The 23,285-nt window shown below is 40.2% G+C and overlaps 1 protein-coding gene across 3 annotated transcripts; it reads right to left on the bottom strand.

The window, feature by feature from the left end:
• Nucleotides 1-1,617: 1,617 nt before the first annotated feature.
• On the bottom strand, nt 1,618-13,077 carry LOC100170213 (otolith matrix macromolecule-64). 3 transcript variants are annotated; one of them, XM_036970586.1, is made up of 23 exons: nt 12,931-13,077; nt 12,102-12,163; nt 11,517-11,540; nt 11,324-11,356; nt 11,020-11,070; nt 10,870-10,911; nt 10,595-10,633; nt 9,837-9,872; nt 9,694-9,747; nt 9,129-9,173; nt 8,369-8,416; nt 7,949-8,008; nt 7,560-7,721; nt 7,400-7,435; nt 7,198-7,275; nt 4,439-5,146; nt 4,121-4,261; nt 3,975-4,031; nt 3,508-3,555; nt 3,272-3,319; nt 2,849-2,916; nt 2,503-2,596; nt 1,618-2,398 (listed from the first exon to the last, which is right to left on the bottom strand). In XM_036970586.1, exons 1-22 carry the CDS (start codon nt 12,939-12,941, stop codon nt 2,543-2,545), a joined length of 1,905 nt encoding a protein of 634 aa, XP_036826481.1. In that variant the 5' UTR covers nt 12,942-13,077; the 3' UTR covers nt 1,618-2,398; nt 2,503-2,542. The 3 variants fall into 3 exon arrangements, with proteins under 3 accessions (XP_036826481.1, XP_036826482.1, NP_001123464.1); XM_036970587.1 differs by having other exon boundaries at nt 9,129-9,167; NM_001129992.1 differs by having other exon boundaries at nt 1,632-2,398; nt 2,854-2,916; nt 12,931-13,009.
• Between the last annotated feature and the right edge of the window lie 10,208 nt (nt 13,078-23,285).

Below are 23,285 nucleotides of genomic sequence, written 5' to 3'. Positions count from 1 at the left end.
GTAGCGCCTTGCGGTCGGATGCAGAGAAGTTTCCATACCAAGCGGTGATGCAGCCAATCAAGATGCTCTCAATGGTGCAGCTGTAGAACTTTTTGACGATCTGAGGGCTCATGCCAAATATTTTCAGCCTCCTGAGGGGGAAGAGGCATTGTCTTGCCCTCTTCACGACTTTGTTGATGTGTGTGGACCATGATAGTTCCTTAGTTATGTGGAAACCGAGGAACATGAAGCTCTCGACCTGCTCCACAACAGCCCTGTCGATGTGGATGGAGGTGTGCTCAGCCCTCCATTTCCTGTAGTCCATGATCAGCTCCTCTTGCATGTTGAAGGAGAGGTTGTTGTCCTTGCACCACACTGTCAGGTCACTGACCTCCTCCCTGTAGGCTGTCTCATTGTCGTCAGTGATCAGGTCTACCACCGTCGTGTTGTCATACCTTGTCAGAATGTGTTCATGTGTAAAAAAAAAAGAATGTCTTCAACAGCAAATAGTAATGTCTCAGATGGCTTTCTGTGTAGTGTTGTTTTATCTTAAAGGGACATTTCTAAATGTTTCTACTTCATATTCATCATCTCCAACACACCAGAACATACAGGATGTGAAAAGGTTAAAGAAGGTGACAGGTTAAAGAAGGGTTTTTAAGCCTTGAGACAATTGAGACATGGATTGTGTATGTGTGCCATTCAGAGGGTGAATGAGAAAGACAAAAGATTTAAGTGCCTTTCAACGGGGTATGGTAGTAGGTGCCAGTCGCACCAGTTTGTGTCAAGAACTGCAACGCTGCTGGGGTTTTCACGCTCAACAGTTTCCTGTGTGTATCAAGAATGGTCCACCACCCAAAGGACATCCAGCCAACTTGGGGGGGGGGGGGGGCTCAATATTAGGAAGGTGTTCCTAATGTGTGTTATACTCAGTGTGTAAGACATTTTAAAACAGAATGCATTGATTTTGTGTGCGCTGGATTCCCTGCTTTTGCTCGGAGAAAGATTTCTTTGGACAAGGTTAAGGAATGCTAAAATAAGCAATGCCAATGGCATGCTGCTTCCTTGGAAGACAAACGCCACAGTGGCACTGACTTGGTTGAAAGGAAAGTAGGGCGTGGCGCTATCCATCTAGAATGAAAGCTTTGTCAGGAATAGGAGTGTTGAACACTACTCGACACAGTTGATCGAATGTCTCAAGATACAGTTTAGGAGAAATGTGTGTCCACTGGCCCTGCCTTACCTGTAGCTAAACAGTGATTGCTACCAGGCCACTTCACGCTTCTTCTTCATGTCATCATTGTCATTGGCATGGTCCCTTTTATTACTGTGTCGGTTACAAGTGTGCTATGTTATCAGACCCCAGATGTAGGACTTTGCAACTTCAAAACATGGCTATTGAACTTGACATGTGTGTCACATTTTCGTAACTCTATTGATTATTATTATGATATTGTATTGTATACATTTGATGTTATCATATTATTTAGAGTTGATATTATTGTAAAGTATGCATTTCGCCTGTTCTTTACAAAGCATGTGGACAAATATCATATGATTTGAAAGTCCTGGGAGTCTGTGAGTAGGCTTCTTACCGGCTACTCGTTTCATCAGCTGATTCACAAAAACACACACATACAGCTTTTTATCCCCAAAAACTTCCTGACAACTCAGTCTTTATTAGATTTCCCCCCTGTGTACATATTCAAATGACATTCTCATTATGTCTATACAATTGTTATTTTACAATCTTTTCGACCAATGTAGATCACACGTTTTTAGTACTTTCTCTAGATTTGTTTTGTATACCTTATCAAAGACATTGTTGCGTCATTAAACGTATGTACACTTCATTTTGTATAAATGACCTAATGTTTTTCATAATTTAAAAAACGAATGTTGAGCTGTGAGTCAGTCTGAGTTATTTTTCAAATGTAGCAGCTGTTATCAGTTAGAAGGACAACGTGCCAATTGAGCTTTCTGTCAAGGACTGAGACATCAATGCATCATACGAAACCAGTAGGAACCCTGCAGAAACATAGCAAACCTACAATGACTGAATTAAAAAACGGACTTCTGGTATTCTCAAGGGCATTGTAAGAGAACATAGTGACCATTTTATCAGTATGCTAGTTGATACGACAGGAGTGTAACTACATAAAATGTTTTTAACAAAAAACAAAGTTGACATTCTTCATGATTCAATGTCCAACTACCAAAAAAACAATACAATCAAAAAGTGGGTAAAAATGTACACCAAAAAAAGTAGAATAATTTAATTTTATCCTCATAGACATTGCACACACCTTCACCATTTTGAGTGGCAAAAGAGGGTTAAGGAACTTAAGAGCAACATTTGACTAAAGTTTTTGTTGATATTGCTTGTTGTCAGTTTTCTGTGAGATTCACCATGATGGGTCTGCAATGAAAGGAGACGGAATGTGAAATGATTATATATATTATTTCAATGTACAGGATACCTCTCCTCTCATTAGTAAGTACAAATCAATGGGCTTTAGGTACCTATCAAAATGTCTGATTCCATCCACAGCGTGCTGTGGGCTCAACCCACAGGGCTAAGACTGGGCTGCCAGGGCGGTGGCAGCAGCATCAGCGGCTGTAAATCAAATTAGATATACAGTACATAGAAGTGAATACAACAGCATCTGACTGCATCATACCGTACTATAAATGTATGTCAGAGTGAGAGACGGGTCAAATAAGTATGTAATGGAAATGTAAAATGTACGCACATAAAATGGATGCACACATGACTAAGTCCCTTTGGATAAAAGCGCCTGTTAAACTGCATATATTATTATATATTAAAGTGCTGACATGGTTTGGTGTGTTGCAGTGTTTTGCTGACCTTACCCTGCGAGGCGCCCTGTGTCATGTCATCCTGTTGGTCTGGTTGGTCCAGAATGTCAGCTGGAACTGCAGAGAGAAAAAAAACACATTTATTCCAATAACTGTCAGTCGTCTGTGTGTTGCTTTGTCACTTCCTCATACTTGTCATTCCCAGCTCATCATGTGCTTTGGATAAATATGTGTGTGTGTGTGGGGGGGGGGGGGGGGGGATTTAGCACAAAGCAATTTAGCACAAACACAGCCAGTACTCCACACCAAACCTCTGGTGAGTTCATTAGAGTTGTTTATCTAACTGGTCTAGCCACAGCAAAGTGCCCTGGATTCCTGTGTACGCGTGTGTGTGCATGTTTGTGTCTGCATAGTGTCTATTGATGTGAGCTGTGGGAGGCATCAGGCAGGGCAGTCCTGTCTCCTCTCTTACCTTCAGTTGCCTCGACAACCGAGTCCATCTCACCAGACTTCATTATCTCTGTTCAAACAAACAGACATCTGATCAGAAAAGTCACAAGGACAAAAGATGTGTTTATTTTGTGGCTCGTTGACTGAGTTGACTGGTGAACACAAATGCACTGTTTCTTCCCCTGGTGAGGAAGCCTTGGAATGCTTGGTCCTTACATTGGTAACTACCCCAAGAAGTAAGTCCGTTTTGGGCCTTACCTTCTGAATCTGGAGTCATTGTTTCTTCCCCATCTATCTCATCGACAACTGAGAAAAAAAAACACGAATCAGCCTTGTTTTTACAATTTCAATTAATATTACATACATATGAGAAAAATACATTATTTTAAATATTTTTTTTTAGGACATATGTGTGAAATAAAATAAATGGCCAAATAATGTATTTTTTTAATGCATTTTGTAATGTATTTTAATCCATGAAATACATGTGTAAATGTATTTGGATTACATACATTATTTAGAATACATACATTTGTATGGCCAATGTTTTTTATTTCACATGCATTTAAAAAAAACAATTAATCCTCGTTGGTCTCATCCTCATCTAAAGAACAGATTCATATATATTATGTTGAGCCACAATAATGAATTTGAATGTCACAACAGCTAAAGAACAAGCCATTTGAAAGCCCCAGTGATATTATTCAGGATCAGAGGAAATAAACCTGTGTGTGAATCTGCGCCTGGCTCTGCATCCGATTCAGATTGGTCATCCACTGAGTCTATGAAAATAAAATGATGGACCGTTTGACATAGATCAGCTGAAAAACAGGCAAGGTGATTACGTGACACACAAGATAGAGAGACTTACCAGAGGCATCCTTGTCCACATCATCCTTGTCCATATCATCTTTGTCCATATCATCCTTGTCCATATCATCCTTGTCCATATCTTCTTTGTCCATATCATTCTTGTCCTTATCATCTTTGTCAGACTCAGCATCGTCAGAATCTATATCAGAAAGAAGTGTTTCAGTTACCACAATATAATACCATTGTCACGAACAATACTACACCATCTTTTACATGGAATCACATATGTACTTTTCATTATTAGCTGTTTTTCCTGACCACATGACCTGGCCTAATTATTAGCTAAATTTCTATGGTTTTGTAGTGGTAAACTCACCTTTGGGCTCTTTCATCATGCTATCATCAGTGTCCTCTTCACTGTCATCCTCTTGTGGTTCAGGGGCATCGCTGGTCCCAATGTCCTTTTTACTGTTGGAGTCTGGTTCAGCCTCACTTTCATCCACACTGTCCTCCTGACTGTCGGACTCTATTGTTTTTAGTGTCCTCTCCTCCTCTGCCTCCTCCAACTCCTTCTCTTTCTTTGCCTCCTTCTCCAGCTCCTCCTCCTCAGAATCCTGTGGATGCTTAAAATCTTGCCTCCCTACAGGGCTTCCCTCCTCGATGCTGTCTTCAGGGCCGGGCTTCTGGTCCCCCACATCACTCCCCTCCTCCATGTCTGATGCTACAGTCTCCTCCTGGCTGCCAATCACTCCTCCCTCCTCCAGGTTAATTTCCTGCTGCTCTAGTTCCTCCCTGGGGACCTGGATCATCTCATCGCTGTCATCATTGCTGTTGTCTGCGCTGTCTCTGTTTTTCTTATCATCTTTGTCTGGTTTGTCGTCTTCGGTGGTGTCCTTGCTGTCATCTGAGTCGTTCTTAACGTCTTTCTCTGGCCTGTCATCGTCTGTGTCAGAGTCTGAGTCTGCAGCGCCTTGTTTGCTGTCGCTGTCTGCCGCTTCCTCTGTCTGTGTGTCTTCTGCATGGGCCTTACCATCTAGTTCAGTGTCCTTATCCTCATCACTGTCATCTTTGTCTGTGGCAGCATCTGCAGACAAGTGAGAGTGTTAAGACATCCTGGTATGAATAGGGTTCTGTTAGGGCAGGTATTCCCAAACCCCCAGGGATACGCACAATGCCGTCGGGGGTATGCCAAATTAAAATGTGATTCACATTTTTTTTTAAATATATATATATATATATATATTTTAAAACTTTTTTTTCTTTTCACATTTTCAAACCGTCCATTTATATTTTCCAACGGGGCTAAACATTTGGTAATACTTTTTCTTGCCTGAGTTGCCTCGTTTCACTGCCAAAAATAAAATGTAACCATCTAGTGTTCAGCGAAATAACAACAAAGTCAAATACAGTTAGCCTAGTCAAATAATTAACATCCAATCACATTAACCGTTACTCGCTCGCTGGAATTACACTAACGGTCCGTATGTAGCCAAACGTAGCTGCTGCTCATGTTGGTATCTGTACTGATGGCGCAAAAGCCATGACAGGGAGACATAGTGGAGTGGTAACGCGCGTGCAAGCAGTTGCTCCCAACACCACTTGGGTACACTGCAGCATCCACCGAGAGGCTTTTGCTGCCAAGGGAATGCCTTGAAAAACGACAGCTTGAAAAACGTTTTGGAAACTAAAAGTTAAAATGGTTAACTTTAAAGCAAGGCCCCTGAACTCTCATGTATTTTCTGCACTATGCAATGATATGGGCAGTGACCATGTAACGCTTTTACAACATACAGAAATGCGCTGGTTATCAAGGTGCAAAGTATTGACACGTTTTTTTTAAATTGAGAGACGAGCTTAAAGTTTTCTTTACTGACCGTCATTTTCACTTGTCTGACCACTTGCATGATGACAAGTTTCTCACAAGACTGAATCTAGGATTACAGGGACTCTCTGCAACTATATTCAATGTGCGGGACAAAATTGAGGCTATGGTTAAGAAGTTGGAGCTCTTCTCTGTCTGCATTAACAAGGACAACACAGGTCTTTCCATCATTGTATGATTTCTTTGTGTGCAAATGAACTCAAGCCTTCGGACAATGTCAAATGTGAAATAGCGAAGCACCTGAGTGAGTTGGGTGCGCAATAACGCTGGTACTTTCCCGAAACAGATGACACAAACAACTGTATTCATTATCCCTTTCATGCCCTGCCTCCAGTCCAATATCTGAACAAGAGAGCCTCATCGAAATTCCAACAAGTGATTCTGTGAAAATGTCATTTAATCACAAGCCACTTCCAGATTTCTGGATTGGGCTGCGCTCAGAGTATCCTGTCTTGGAAAATCGTGCTGTTAAGACACTGATGCCCTTTGCAACCACGTACCCATGTGAGAGTGGATTCTCGGCCCTCACGAGCATGAAAACGAAATACAGGCAGACTTATGTGCATCCTTTCAAGCACACCCTTCTCATTAACCTGTCGTGCGTTATTCACAATTTTCGATTAACAAATAAGGTTTTGTATGTAAGGTGGTTAAATTAAGATCATAATTATTGATTATTATTATATTATTATTTGTGCCCTGGTCCTATAAGAGCTCTTTGTCACATCCCACGAGCCAGGTTGTGACAAAAACTCACACCCATTCTTATGTTTAATAAATGTATCGTATAATGTGTGTGTGGCAGGCTTACAATGATGGCAAAAAACAAATTTGAGAGTTCGTTGACCCTGGTGCTAGAGGGGGTACGCAGCTGGAGGTTGAATGTTTGAAGGGGTACGGGACTATAAAAAGTTTGGGAACTACTGTGTTAGGCTATATGAAGTAGAATATGTAGAACCAAGTGAGAACAAGAGAGATCCTAGTATTGAGCCTTTTGGGAGGCCAGTGGTAAGACCTACCCTATCATGACCCTTGGGTGAGAGACTAACGTAACCTTCAATGAGCACACTCCCCTGCAGAGTTGTTATCTAACGTTTTTTCTTCATCTGCGGCATCCTTTTCATCTGCACCAAGAGGATGCAGATGAGAAGGAAGTCAAAAACAGGTTTATGACCAACTGAAGGATAGAACAGCTCAAAATGACAGTTTCCCAGACAATCAATGTCCAGTTCAAAAATGTCAACTAAACACACCTGCATCACTCTTGTCGTCACTCTTGTCATCATCTTTGTCCGTCTCTGTGGCCTCATCCATGTCATCACTGGTCACATCTACAATAACACATGATTTATGTCATCAAACTGCCGTAACCTATTATTTGATGTCTTTGAATTGCCAATGAACCTGTCTAGTACAACATTACAATAAAACCTTGATGTTGTTCTTCATACTTACCAGCAGAGTCAGCTTGCACGTCTGTCAGCACTTCATCTTGAAAAGATAATCATATTTTCATTAGACAGGATAACGTATTGTCTACTTATCAATGCTTTGAATGGGGGATCAGTGTATGTGTGTCAGAACTGTCACAATGTCTGCTTTAAACACATTTTACCTGTGGAGTCACTTCTTGGGGACTCTGTGGAGTCACTTCCTGGAGACTCTGTGGAGTCACTTCCTGGAGACTCTGCGGAGTCACTTCCTGGAGACTCTGCGGAGTCACTTCCTGGAGACTCTGTGGAGTCACTTTCTGGAGACTTATCCACACCTGCCGAGTCTGAAATCATAATTTAATTAGCAACATAAATGTATTATATTTATTAATTAACAACATAGACCTGTTGATTTTTACAGCAATGTTTGTTACACGGATTATGTTTATTATAATGATAATGCTTGTTACAATGATAATGTTTGTTAGAATGATAATGTTAGTATGTTCTGATGATCTGTGAAGTTAGAGTTTGGTTATTGTGTAAGTAAGTCAGAGAGAATGGGTCTTACCCAAATCCTTTGTTGACACCTCTGTCGACACCTTCTCCCTGTCATCAGCACCATCTGTATCTGTGGTGAAGACAGACTAAATGAGTCAAAATTCAAACAATTTATGGCCGTTTTGTCATTGGTGAGTGTTATTGTGGCCCTAGTCTAGAATGAGTTCATTGTTTTAGGGTACGTCCCAAATGGCACCCTATTACCTATACAGTGCACTATATTTGACCTATACTAAACAGTCCTGGGTCAGTATCCCGATTCCAATAACTGGGTGTATCACAATTCCAATACTTATTGTTGATCTGTCTATCTATTGATTGACGTATGTCAAGTCAAAATTATCATTCACAGTGATGAAGGACTTGAAGATTTAGGCTCAGTGGTTGTGAAGACTGCCATTGCTTTCTGTGCTGCAAGATGTGCCCTCACCTGGTATATCATAAGTGTCTACGGTCTCTGCCACAGCCTCAGAGGCATCTGAAAAAACAGATCATATTTGATCATGTACTGACAGTCATCATCAGCTCTACCCTACATCCCTCCATTAACGTAGCCATGTGGACTCAGCTAATAATGTAACCTAATGTAGAAGGAGTAAAAGAAACGCCTGAGTGGAGTTCCCACATCCACTTTTCTGCAGAAAAGGAAGCTAGGTTGAAGATAGCTGTATCCCTGAAAACAGGATGCATCCGGTTGTTGGCAACTCCACTCAAGGTGCTAGTAATGTAACAGTATTTCTGTATCATTATAATACTATGTATCAGATGAACTATCATTTTGTACTTTACTATATTACTATGTATCAGATGAACTATCATTTTGTACTTTATTATATTACTATGTATCAGATGAACTATCATTTTGTACTTTATTATATTACTATGTATCAGATGAACTATCATTTTGTACTTTATTATATTACTATGTATCAGATGAACTATCATTTTGTACTTTATTATATTACTATGTATCAGATGAACTATCATTTTGTACTTTATTATATTACTATGTATCAGATGAACTATCATTTTGTACTTTATTATATTTCTAGGTATGATAACTCTAGTCTAGAAGAATGTGCCTTTCATTTATCTTTGTTTTGACTAAAGTAACTGTTGTGTCCAAAAGAATGAGACAACTTTGACATTGGTTAGCAAGAACATCTCTCAAAACATATTGTTTCACTCACCAGCTGCATCCGTTGTATCTTGGCTGCCTGCTGATTCAGCTGCATCTTAACATAATGACATTAATGTTATTGGAAGGTATGAAAATACTGTAGAATTTCCTACCTTGTTATTGAACATGATTACATAACCATACAGTAGTTTGGCCATCTATTTGCTGCTGATGTTAACTGCCACTAAAATGGTTTATTTGATTAATGCTTGACAATAGATGTATGGCTGCAGTATGTCTTCCCCCAGGTTTGTACAATTCGCACTTGAAAGTAGACAGACAGATGCAGTAACTATTGTAAAAAAAATATATATTTAAAAAGCACATTACAGCACAGGCCAGTGTGGCCTGGGGAAATAACAAATGCCATGCATTCTCATCATCACCATGGAAATCATTTTAGGGTGTGTCTGACTTTCTCTCACAGATTTTCACTCAGGCTAATGTGTGGCACGCAGTGCTGTGACACACGATAGAAGAATGCATCTGTACATCCTGCATTGTTATCAAATGATTTCGACCTTTTCCCTTAACCCTTATCATTGACCTTTGTGTATTTTGCTCCTTGGTCTCACCTGGGGCATCAGAGTCATCAGGATTGCCTGTAGTTTCCACGCTGGTATCTCTGTCTGTAGGACAAGGAAGGGTGAGTATGATGCACTCTGTGAAATCCCTAGTATAGTGTTTTTCATTGAATTCAAATGAATTGGTTTCTCACTGTTTGTGTCTGGGAATATATCACTGCTACTGGCATCTGATAAATGAAGAACAAACATCAGGTGAGTTGGAATTAGACGTTTGGCATTAGAAGTTTTAGCCATGGATTCTTCAGTACTAAAATCTGTCTGGGTAAGATTAATATTACCATGACATGTTTCCTTGGTAACTGGTTTTGATTGGGCTTACTGTCTTTCAGATAATGTATTCCTCTAAGACATGTGATGTAGTTTATAGTGGGTGTTAAAGCATGACAGTAAGTAAACAATGTGTTATGTCATGAGGAGGTTTGGGGAAGTGGGAAACATGGTTTTTGGCGAGCCTTGATATACCTTTGGCTTGGATTTGAGACCCCTTTGGTTTACAGTCTGAACATTTACTGTCTGGTCTAGAAAGCATTTGTTTAGCTCTGTTTCGGGGAGGGGGGGGGGGGATGTTGTTATACTGTATGTGAGTATCCCCCATTGCAGGTCCTCTATAGGGGATAGTTAAGTGTTTTTTTATAGTCTTATAGCAGGTCCATTTTGTATGCTCACCAATTATAATTATAATTATGGCTAATGAATGAGGTGTGTGTTTCTTACATTATAGTCTGAGCGGCTCAACAGGTGTTGTCAACAGACCCACACACACCCACACACACACACACACACACACACACACACACACACACACACACACACACACACACACACACACACACACACACACACACACACACACACACACACACACACACACACACACACACACACTGACCTGGGGTGTCTGTTGTATCAGGTGAGGAATCCACTGCACCTAAAAACAAATCATGATCAACAGCTCAGCGTTCCTTCTCTCATGTTGAACTTTCTTCACTGGTAATGTGAGGGGAAATGTTTTACTTTCTTAGGGAATCGGCATATTCATTCTTGTTCTCTAATCTACAGAGTTGGTTTCCTTGAAAGTCTAGTTGAGTTGGTTCAACATCATTCACTCAAGATGACATTAACTTCTTCCTTGATGGAAAGATCCCCAGACCCAGACCCTCATACCTCCTGCTAGTTCTTTACTGGAATCAGTCCCATCTGTGGTCCCTGTGAACAACAGAGGATTTCTTATTAGTTCCCGTCTGTATAAAATGGTGCATACCTTGAGTGGTTAAGAAGGTATTAGGTAGGAGATACATTGGCGTCAGTACAAACCTGCGGAGACTCCATCCGGGCTCCCTGTGAGGCCTCCGCCATCTTTGTCAGCTGAGACAAAAAAAAGTATCATAGCACCCCTTGCCAATGATCACCCAGCTAAGCCAATACCAAACTAGAAAACTAAGTATCTTAATGTATCCAATTATGCAACAGTCAAATGGTTTGACTTTTAGCACTGTTGAGGTTTCAGTTCATTGTTTTCAAATGGAAATGAAATAAAACGACAAAGCACATATCGGAAGCGATCCATACATAACCTGTATGTGTAGGCTTTGACTGGAGGGGTTGTCCGTGTGCTTACCTTTAAGGTGCACTAGCAAGGAGGCAGCTCTCTCTGAAACACACAGCACAAGGAATGGTGTCATTACACCAGCATAAACACTAGTTCAGACTGAATAGAAAACCACTTCTAATTAGCAAAGCTGATTAGCATGTACTTTTCTAACTGTTGTGGTGATTATGAATGTCATGATAAAACACAAATTACACATTACCATCATTGTCTGCCTCGGTTCCATCTGTCAAATAAATATGCATTAGATAGCATTAGGGGAGCATGATTAGTGGTTTGGGGAACTAGCTCTATTTGAATGGGTCATATATGAGGCCCACCCTACTCCTCTCTCTACCCCACATCAGTCAAAGGACAACAGACCTCTTTTGTGTCTCCACAGAGAGACCAGGGTTCTGATTACACTGCCATTGTGGAGAGGCAGAGGTCTCCCATTGTGATTCAATGAGATGGATGGAGGTGGCAGTATACATTGGAAAAGCCTCCTCACTTAAACATTATGTAATGGTCATCTCGGTTTATATATTTGCTCACTTTATGTTTGCAGTGTAGCTTAGAGTAGCTTAAACTGGATAACTGGAAAGGTGAAGCATGAAATGCGTAACCCATTGTTTTGTCACAGTGATGAATGAAATTAAACTGAAATAAAAACCATCGTCTAGACAACATCTTGTGCACATAACTATAAAATTGTCATTATTATTAAACTGTAGTTACTGATGGAAGAATTCTAAATTCACCCACATTTATATGATTTAGAAGAATGTTTACTTGAATGTTTTCTTACCATTAACAGGGGCTGAGATAGCAAGACCAGCCAAAGCAAAGATCAAAGGAACAATCAACAGTCTGTTAGAATAAGAACACAGAGATATAACTGGTCACTTCACTTTTTAAACAATAATTTAGTCAAACAGATAGTCTGTGTTCTCCTAGAAGCCATTTTAGTTTTTTTAGTGGCAGTGGAACATTTTAAAACCACTATTTGAGATTGGAAGGTTGCAGGAAATGTGTTTGCCCTGCTCATAGCATTATAACGCATGTGAATATATGTACCTTGCTGCAGGGAAAGGTTCTTATGTTCAACATTTCTTATGGATAATTACTGATCACTAAAACCAATTAAAAGTTAATCAATGAAAAGTTGTTAGATTATGTACTTTATCTTTGTAATATAATGAAAAGTCAAACACAGGGTGTTTATTAAACATTTTGACTTTCTCAAATTCTGACTTCTCAAAAGCTTTTTAAAGACTGTCCAGAGTCCCATCATTTTATCTCGTACCACAATCATTATTGGGTTTTTATCCTATTGTTATTGGAGTTTAGAAATGAACAAGGAAATCTTAAATAAGAAAAATAACTACATCTCCAACATATTGCGATCCACACAAAAACAATTCCTTCAACTTATCCCCTCTTGCCATCATTGAAATACCCAAAGCAGATGTAAACTTCTCAGGTTTCATTCTACATGTAGAGTGACAAATAAAACTTCCCCCAAGAATACAGATATATGTCCAAATAGATTGAGTAATTGTATAAATACCCGTACACACATGTAAGTTCAAAATAAATACCAAAAGCTAGCCATCCGTGTGTTAGTATTCACTTACCGTGACAACATTGTGATGGGATAGTTTAGCCAGTGGGGCAACACTCAGGTGTCTCTATAGTTTCCAGTAGGTCTACAGTCTGGCTGGAGGGAACCCAAGGGGTTTTATACTTTCACCACTCCCTCCGCTCCTAGGGGGCAGAGCCTGTGAGACACACAGAGAGACACAGGGGGCTTGCAGAGGAACATCATTGCACTCCTTTAAAATAAGGTTGAGAGAGGCTCTGACAACTTTGTTTGTGTTTCCAAACAGTGATCTGAATCAAGCCCCCATATCTCTCCCCTAAACATTCGGCCCCTCACACATACTCATAGCCTACACTCACCCCACCCCCCTCTCAAAGTACCCAAACATATCACTTAGGTGTGTAGATCGTTTTGTTGTTTTATTTATTTTGTTTGCCCGTGAGATTTTAATTGTGTTTCTCAAGTGAGCTGTGATTGGTGTGCTCTTCTGGGGAACAAAACACAGATGTGTGTTTAGGCAGGAAATGTTCTTGGATTTTAACCACGTGCTTACTCTGTGCTTTTTTCTTGGCATAGCAGGCTACTCGTAGACTACCTGCCTAGAAGTTATCTAGTGGTAAGGGTATGATGTAGCCAGATATAAAGTAGGTATGTTGTGATGTTTTTATAGTGTGAACTGAGAGTCAATGGCAGTAGAGGAATGGGTTCTACAATGCTATTTATGAAGGTTATGGAATGCTCACCGACACAGGATGTTGAACATGTTGTCAAAAAAATGTAAGCTTCATCAAATCTGTCCCTAAAATCTTTACATCCTTGTCAGAGCTGAATGCCAGCCGGAGAGGAGGAGATTGTTGAGAGAACTTCAGTCTTTCTTTGTTTTACATTAGGCAGTAGAGAACCTTCTTACAAGGTTCAGTATGGTTGAAACAGTGAAGCAAACATCAAGGCAAATAGTGTGCCTTGATGTTACCATTTTTAAGAATGTTGTAACATATTTAAAGCTTTGTAACTTTTTGATGACGTTTTCTAGCAGTGTTGGGAACCTCTGTGATAGTCTAGGACTTTGTCCCACCCAATCAACTTTCAGTGACTTCATTAGTGAGGATTAGGAGTTTTGAGACTTTTGAGACTTTGACATAAAGATAAACCTGGACCAACATGGATGACTTTAGTATCATCTCTATGCTACATTATCACCCTTATCATTTCACTCCTCACAAGTTGCATCACAGACTTACACTCTCACTCTGAGGAAACTTTTAAAGGAAAGGATAGTTTTTGTTTCGTAGTTCCAACCCAAACTCTTCTTGCATGCTTGTCAAATAACTCTTCTACTAACCTGATGAAAACATTCATTAAGACATTTTCACATGCAAGATACCCCACTGGCAGGATTATAATGGGTCTGGACTTTTTCTTATAGGTCAGATTTAACTCTCTTGAGGATTGGGGATTGACTGTTTCAGATGCTAATCTGATGCTAATGTTAACGTTTGTATGGTAATTAGGCGAATAGGTGATCACTGACGAAAAGTCAATAGATAGTTACTGTAACAGAACAGAAGATGACTAGCTAGCTTCCAATCATATTAACTCCCTGTTGTTAACTTTATATACCTCTTTAGAAGTTTTTGTATTTATTTTTGGTAATACCAATTCCCCCACACATAGTATACTCGGTCATATAATACTTTAAATGGTCAAATAATATTCATAGAACAAAAAGGAACGTTTTACATCTTCCTAAGTCTGAGGGTGGTTTTAACCTTCCAGACTTGGAATTGTATCAACTTACTACCCAAGGCTTATACTTGTGACATATAGTTAAAGCTGCAATATGTAACTTTTTGGGCGATCTGACCAAATTCACATAGAAATGTGTGTTATAGAGCTGTCATTCTCATTGGAAGAAAGACTATGAAGGGGTATATCTGTTTTATGTGTGCTATTTCTCTGCTTCCCGTTAGTTTTGGCTCTTTTACCTTTCGATTTTGTACACCAGCTTCAAACAGATGAAAATTCAATATTTTTGGTTATGGAAAGCAGTTTAGATGGTCCAGTGATTCTCTACACTATACTTGCTTGTTTAGTCACATAAACTGTAATTAGGCAAAATATTAGAATAATAGCAACCAGGAAATGGTGGAGCGATTTAAACGCACTAAAAAGGAACAATGGGTACATATTGAAGATGTGGATGCTCATCCCCAGAATATTTTTACATGTCTATTTTCAAAGGATAAAGCTAAGAACATTAACAACTTCATAGTTAAAAATACTGTAACAACATGGAAGAAAATGAAACGTATTCTACAAGAACCAATGTGACTTCCTAAAAACACAACCCTATGGAACATTCCTTGGATAGCTTTAAAGGATTCACTGATAAATTGGTCCACATGGAAAACTAAAGGCATAGCAATTGTAAATGACATGGTAACAGGAAATACATTCATTCCCATGACAGAATTAAAAAGTAATTTTGTCAGATACATGCCACATAAAAGTTATACATCACAACATTTGGATTAGAAATGTTTTGGACAACCTTGAGGGAATCTTATTTGAATCAGAAAAGGATGTTAATTTGATAGGGAAAATAGACAAAACCTTGCAGAGAGCATATCCAACTGACAATCTCTTAGAAAAAAATATAAAATACTGGAACCAAGACTGCAGGAGAACTGATGTTGGCACAAGATGGAGGGAAAGTTGGAGCATAACTAACAAAATTACATTTAACAACAATGTACCCTTAATTCAGTATAAACCAATGTTAATTATACAAGAGACAAAATGCACAAATGCTACAGCACAACGTCAGAGTCATGTCTTAAGTGTAAAACTATTAATGACTCAATAATCCATGCTCTCTGGGAATGCTATAGTCTCCGGAAGTTGTGGGCGGAGCTAGAAAGTTGATATTCCAATGTAAACTTACTTTTAATTAGTCTGTCTGCATATTTCAAGACATGACATATATGGATGTCGTGAGATACCCAATGGGTTGGATGATGCTCTTCTCATCACTCATCTTGAAACAATGTATACTGAAAACTATATAGGCTATATATAGATTGGGGTGGGTGTGCTTGTGTGCTAGTGTGTCTGGGCAGTTGTGATGTAATTGATGTTTGTTCGATGTTGTTGTTTGTATGTGTATGTTTTGTATTGTCTATAAAAGATTCAAAAACATTTTACAAAAAATGAAAAGGATAACTTTAGTATCATCTCTATGGAAAAACAGCTCCTACATTATCACCCTTATCATTTCACTCCTCACGAGTTGAATCACAGACTTACACTCTCACTCTGAGGAAACTTTTAAAGCCAGTGTTGAAGAGAAAGGAGAATTTTTGTTTCTTAATTCCAACTGAAACTCTACTTGCATGCTTGTCAAATACAGTGGGGCAAAAAAGTATTTAGTCAGCCACCAATTGTGCAAGTTCTCCCAATTAAAAAGATGAGAGAGGTCTGTAATTTTCATCATATGTACACTTCAACTATGACAGACAAAATGAGAAGAAAAAAAATCCAGAAAATCACATTGTAGGATTTTTAATGAATTTATTTGTAAATTATGGTGGAAAATAAGGATTTGGTCACCTACAAACAAGCAAGATTTCGGGCTCTCACAGACCTGTAACTTCTTCTTTAAGAGGCTCCTCTGTCCTCCACTCGTTACCTGTATTAATGGCACCTGTTTGAACTTGTTATCAGTATAAAAGACACCTGTTCACAACCTCAAACAGTCACACTCCAAACTCCACTATGGCCAAGACCAAAGAGCTGTCAAAGGACACCAGAAACAAAATTGTAGACCTGCACCAGGCTGGGAAGACTGAATCTGCAATAGGTAAGCAGCTTGGTTTGAAGAAATCAACTGTGGGAGCAATTATTAGGAAATGGAAGACATACAAGACCACTGATAATCTCCCTCGATCTGGGGCTCCACGCAAGATCTCACCCCGTGGGATCAAAATGATCACAAGAACGGTGAGCAAAAATCCCAGAACCACACGGGGTGACCTAGTGAATGACCTACAGAGAGCTGGGACCAAAGTAACAAAGCCTACCATCAGTAACACACTACGCCGCCAGGGACTCAAATCCTGCAGTGCCAGACGTGTCCCCCTGCTTAAGCCAGTACATGTCCAGGCCCGTCTGAAGTTTTCTAGAGAGCATTTGGATAATCCAGAAGAAGATTGGGAGAATGTCATATGGTCAGATGAAACCAAAATATAACTTTTTGGTAAAAACTCAACTTGTCGTGTTTGGAGGACAAAGAATGCTGAGTTGCATCCAAAGAACACCATACCTACTGTGAAGCATGGGGGTGGAAACATCATGCTTTGGGGCTGTTTTTCTGCAAAGGGACCAGGACGACTGATCCGTGTAAAGGAAAGAATGAATGGGGCCATGTATCGTGATTTTTTGAGTGAAAACCTCCTTCCATCATTGAAGATGAAACGTGGCTTTGTCTTTCAGCATGACAATGATCCCAAACACACCGCCCGGGCAACGAAGGAGTGGCTTCATAAGAAGCATTTCAAGGTCCTGGAGTGGCCTAGCCAGTCTCCAGAGCTCAACCCCATAGAAAATCTTTGGAGGCAGTTGAAAGTCTGTGTTGCCCAGCAACAGCCCCAAAACATCACTGCTCTAGAGGAGATCTGCATGGAGGAATGGGCCAAAATACCAGCAACAGTGTGTGAAAACCTTGTGAAGACTTACAGAAAACGTTTGACCTCTGTCATTGCCAACAAAGGGTATATAACAAAGTATTGAGATAAACTTTTGTTATTGATCAAATACTTATTCTCCACCATAATTTGCAAATAAATTCATTAGATATCCTACAATGTGAAGTGTACCTATGATGAAAATTACAGGCCTCTCTCATATTTTTAAGTGGGAGAACATGCACAATTGGTGGCTGACTAAATACTTGTAACTCTTCTACTAACCTGATGAAAACATTCATTAAGACATTTTCACATGCAAGATACCCCACTGGCAGGATTATAATGGGTCTTTGTATGCTCTGTTTCTTATAGGTCAGATTCAACTGCTGGGGGTTGACTGTTTCAGATGTTAATCTTAGGCTAATGCTAACCGCTTGTATGGTAAATAGGTGAATAGGTGATCACTGACGAAAGCCAATAGCTGGTTAGTATAACAGAATAGAAGATCATTAGCTAGTTTCTACTCCTATTAACTCCCTGTTGCTAACTTCGTTGGGTCGTCATTTTAGCATTGTAGTGGTAGAGGGCCACCATCAGCCCCCCATAGTTTACATAGAACTAAGGGGCTTTCCACCCTCGACTAGCGGGACTAAACTGCAGACCATGTTAGGAGCTAGTAACATAAGCATTTCGCTGTACCCGCTATAACATCAGCTAAACTGTGTTTGCAACGTTTGATTTGATTTAGTCAAATGGTAGAGGCTAATTGAAATGATTCGGTACCATTAATACATTTGGTACAGATGCTAACTTCAGAACAGGCTTCCCACCCTATAATAGCAGTAGGACTAAGCTTTAGACCATTCAACAGAGCAACAATCAGTCAGCCTGTGCAACAGATAAGCATTTGATATCTTTCTCTTTCGTCTTAGCTTCTTCCTGACTCTGATGTCTAACCCCCGGTAGATTTCCGGAACACCTTGATAGTCTTTCCTTGTTCTTTTTAAGTTACACAACATTTCAGTGGATGAACCTGTGAGTGAACTCAGGTTTTTTGCTGACCTGGTTGCTAGCTTGGCATTATCAAAACGAACTGCATCGTATCAGATTTAAATCTATTGAAATCTCTCGGAAAAAGGCTTTAATGTAAATAAGGGAGATTTCAGTGCCACATGCTGACCACTGGTGAAACGTCTCTGTTTACTGTGCAGTTTTTGAATGAAAATAGTTCCTGAAGTCTGTTGAGGAGGTATACTGTTGTGTAATGATGAGTCTTGTGATTGAACAATGAAGATAGTGTGGTATAATGGATTCAATTGGGTTTCAGTGTCAATGGTCTCAAATCACATCTTTTGCCATATTTGCCATATTCAGTGGTTCACTAGTTGGCCTCAAAACTACAGTATTAAAAAATAGTTCACTTCCTTCCCAACATGGCTGTGGACTATCAAGTGTGAGGCATGACCTTACAAGTCTCCTTTTTTTCCAAAGGGAGCTTTTATGACATTTTCTAAATATGACATTGTAATGTCATCACAGCCAAAGGAGAGAAGGACATCAATTTACTCATTGCAGCTTCATCGACAAGTTCTTTGCAATGAATGCAATGTATTGATTTATGCGTCAACACTCTTGACGCTTATCTCTTTGCATTGAATGCAACGTATTGACTCATGTGTCAATACTGTTGATGCATATCTTTTCAAATCCAATCAAAGTGTATTAGTTGGGTACACAGATCTGAAGGGATTATAGCAGGTGCAGTGAAATGCTTATGTTACTAGCGGCAACAGTGTGTCTCCCAATACAATACAAATACAGAAATCAAAACAAGAAATCAAGATATGACAGAACGAGTCCAATTAACAAAAGTAGATATGTTAGAGTGAGCATGTCTCAGAATCCAGAATATAAATATGTGGTGTGTATAGATAGGATATGATTTGGAAGGAAATTGGTACGTACATTAGGATGAGGATGAGAAATGTCAAGAATACAGTACATACATACACAGTGAGTAAACAACAGAAACCGAATATGAGGTGACCAGCATTCAATGAGTCTATATATATATATATATATGCAAATATATATATATATATATATGGGGCATTAGTCTCAAGGTGCAGGGCTGAGTACTGGGCAGGTAGCCCACTACTGATGGCTGTTCAACAGTCTGATCGCATTAAGATAGAAGTCGTTTCTCAGTCTTTCGGTCCCAGCTTTGATGCACCTGTACAGTCTCTGCCTTCTAGATGGTAGCAGGGTGAACAGGCCCTGGCTCGGGTGCCTGAGGTCCTTCATGATCTTCTTGGCCTTGACACGTGGTGCTGTAGATGTCCTGGAGGGCAGGCAGCCTGTCCCTGTGATGCTTTGGGCTGACCGCACCACCCTCTGGAGAGCCATGTTGTTGAGGGTGGTACAGTTTCCGTACCATGTGGTGATGCAGCACGACAGAATGCTCTCAATGGTACATCTATAGAAGTTTGTAAGGGTCTTAGGGGCCTTGCCGAATTCCTTCAGCCTCCTGAGGTTGAAGAGGTGCGGTTGCGCCTTCTTCACCGTAATGTATTGACTTATGCGTCATGGTCTTTCTTTGTATTAACAATGATACCATATTGGGAGACCTAGATGTCAGTTCAACGTCTAGTTTTGATTTACATTTCATTCACTTGTCAAACATGAAACAACGTTGAATCAGCCAGTTTGTGCCCAGTGGGAAAGGCCATATGTATTTTTCATCACATTTAAAAAGAACATTGTGGCCTATGGAGGATGGAGTTGTTTTTATGTCATGATTTTTATGTCATGATGTATTAAGTCATGATGTATTCGTCATGGCTCTTCATTTGGTTATGGCTGATATCAGGAACAAATGATACATGTGTGGGGAGAACAAATCCCTCTTTTCAACTCAAGTCATGTAGCGCTAGTTCCTCTTTGTAAACAGACTACTTACCTGTGAATGTGCAGCTTCGTAAGGAAAGACTGCCCTTCAGTAGCCATGCTCTCTACAGCTGCAGTCACAACAGGCCTGGACGGAAAACAGAGGACAAAGTGAGGTCTCAGGAAACTGGGGTTGATGGATCCAACAAAAGAGAAAGGTAAATCTTGAAGACAGACACCTCTGTTAAAAGATGGAGGCCATTCAGTGAAAGTGCAAGCATGGTAACCAGCCAAACTCTTTCCATTGCTCTGTGTTTCTTAAACTTTTTTATTCACAGTTGGAAGCTGGTGGTATGCATACAAACTGCTCTTAATGAGAGAGAAAGAGAAAGAGAGAGCGAGAGATTACTCAGAACTTGGTAAAACCCAAACCCTGTATATAATTGACAGAATATACAGGCTACAGTTCCCCTAATATACTGTACATAGTATTGGTTAACAAGAATCCCACATCTTTATAGGCCTAACTAATACACTTAGCTGACTAGGTGATGGTGGAGAACCCACTACTCTACTACAACTTCTTACCACTGTCTGTGTTGTTGAGTGTCAATAGCAACCGTGTTGGGTGGTTGAAGCATGCCTCTAGCCTGAGAGAAAATAAGGTGCCGGTTTTCTGACTAATGCCCTCCTCTTCTCCCAAGCACTAGGCCTAATTGTACTTACCTCAGTGTCTGTGTTTAATGATGGTGAAGTCACACAGAGAGCAACTGGTTAGCCTATTTATATTTTAAGGTCCTCAGTGAGTGATAGACCTTTCTGAAGTTTGTGTTTGGCCTGGTCTCTAAAAGGCTATCAAACAGTTGTTGTTGTTGTCATGTTGTGTTGCTACCATGCTGTGTTGTCATGGGTTGCTGCCTTGCTATGTTGTTGTCTTAGGTCTCTCTTTATGTAGTGTTGTGTTGTCTCTCTTGTTGTGATGTGTGTTTTGTCCTATAATTATATTGTATTTTTTATTTTATTCTTAATCCCAGGCCCCCGTCTCCGCAGGAGGCCTTTTGCATTTTGCTAGGCCGTCATTGTAAATAAGAATTTGTTCTTAACTAACTTGCCTAGATAAAGGTTACACTGTTTTTTAAAAACAGGCCTAATACAAAATAAAATCTGATTTATTATGTGTATGATTATGATTTTAGTTCTTCATCCTTGTTTCATTTGGATTCACTGTGTTTAGTCTTGTGAAACGTAAGCACAACAGACACCGTCTTACTAACATGAGTGGAAAAAAATCACTCGGGTAATATCTCACTTGTCTGCAATCCTTCTCAGGAGCAGCAGGGAGCAGCACTGATGCCTCCATCCGATGAACTGTGCACTAGCTCATAGACAGGACGTAACCCTAGCAGAACTTTATAGTAGCCACATCCTTTTCTAAATTCAGTTCAGAATTGGGTCCCTACAAAAACCTGGACAAGACAACATGCAGGAGATGGTCCTGTGTCAGTTTGACATGTGACTGATATTTTAGAGAGCATGTTCACGTGATCCTTTTTCATGTAAGTGATGTGAAAGACTGTTGCTGTGAGCAACCGAGCGTCTTTGTCTTTCTGGCACCTAGTGTCTGTGAGGGACGCCTTTGAATGACGCAGCACATCAGAGACAACAGACAGACCTTAAACTGCTTTAAAGTGGTTGTGTTCAGAGTCTGTACTGAGTTTAAGTGATGCTGCTGTAACTTTAGCTAGTCGGTTCACCTTTAAAGCCGTTTCAGGATGCAGCCAATCCAAGTCGTAGCAAAGATGCGTTCAAAGATGCAAAGTACGTTGAATTGTTCCCTATATTGACATTAGGCAGTATATGCTAGGTTTGTCGTTAACATCTTTCAAATATTGCAAACCTTTACAACAGTTCATGAAACATTAAAACACAACTAAGAAACACACTGAGGTAGTACAGCATGATTGACATAGAGCTTTCGCTTCACTGAGTTATACCTGCAACAGAGGGCGTTTTGTGGTTGCAGGGAAGTGGGGGGGGGAACCCAGCAAAGGAAGGTGACACCGGAGACCAGTGAACCATAAAAGGTCGATAGAATCTAGAGGAACTGGGCTGAGTGTTGTTTTGTCTTGCCGGTGTGTGGGTGTCACTCTAGAAGTCAAACCCCTCACAGAAAACATAAGAGGGAGGATGGAGTGGAGGATTATGGGGAGGGGAGGTAGCCTTAATGCCTCATAGGATAGGCTTGGAGGGTTGAGCTCTATAACCTTCTTGCATGGTGGTGTGCGATTCAGCTGAGAGAGAAAATAGACCGTGGTTGCCTCTCTCTGAGGACGGCTGCCTGGGGCCGGGCCGGATCCAGGGGCTTATCCATCCGAGAAGGGCTCTTGCAGGCCCCAGAAGTTGAATGTATCGGGCTGCAGGGGTGTCCAGTAACTTGGTGGGTATCCACTTCAGTGTAAGACTAAGAGTGGTCTGACCATTATGGGGGAATAGAACAGGTAATGCTGTTGTTGTATTGATGGTTCATAACTCTGATTAGTGTGGGGATTGGAAGTGGGACAATATTTCATGTTGCTGAAAAACCCTTTTACACTAGAAGGGACCTTGAGCAGGGTTACCCTCTGTCTGTGCATTCACACAGGTAATGGGGTTACTAAAGTCAAGTATACACCAAGAGGGTAGTTTGGGAAATGTTATTCTGATGTACACTGAGTGTACAAACTTTAGGAACACCTGCTCTTTCCATAACATAGACTGACCAGGTGAATCCAGGTAAAAGCTATGAGCCCTTATTGATGTCACTTGTTAAATCCACTTC

This window comes from Oncorhynchus mykiss, chromosome 32, assembly GCF_013265735.2.
Source record: "Oncorhynchus mykiss isolate Arlee chromosome 32, USDA_OmykA_1.1, whole genome shotgun sequence".
Classification (NCBI taxonomy): Eukaryota; Metazoa; Chordata; class Actinopteri; order Salmoniformes; family Salmonidae; genus Oncorhynchus; species Oncorhynchus mykiss.
Note: the sequence above shows the minus strand (reverse complement) of the source record. Positions and strands in the feature narration are given on the sequence as shown.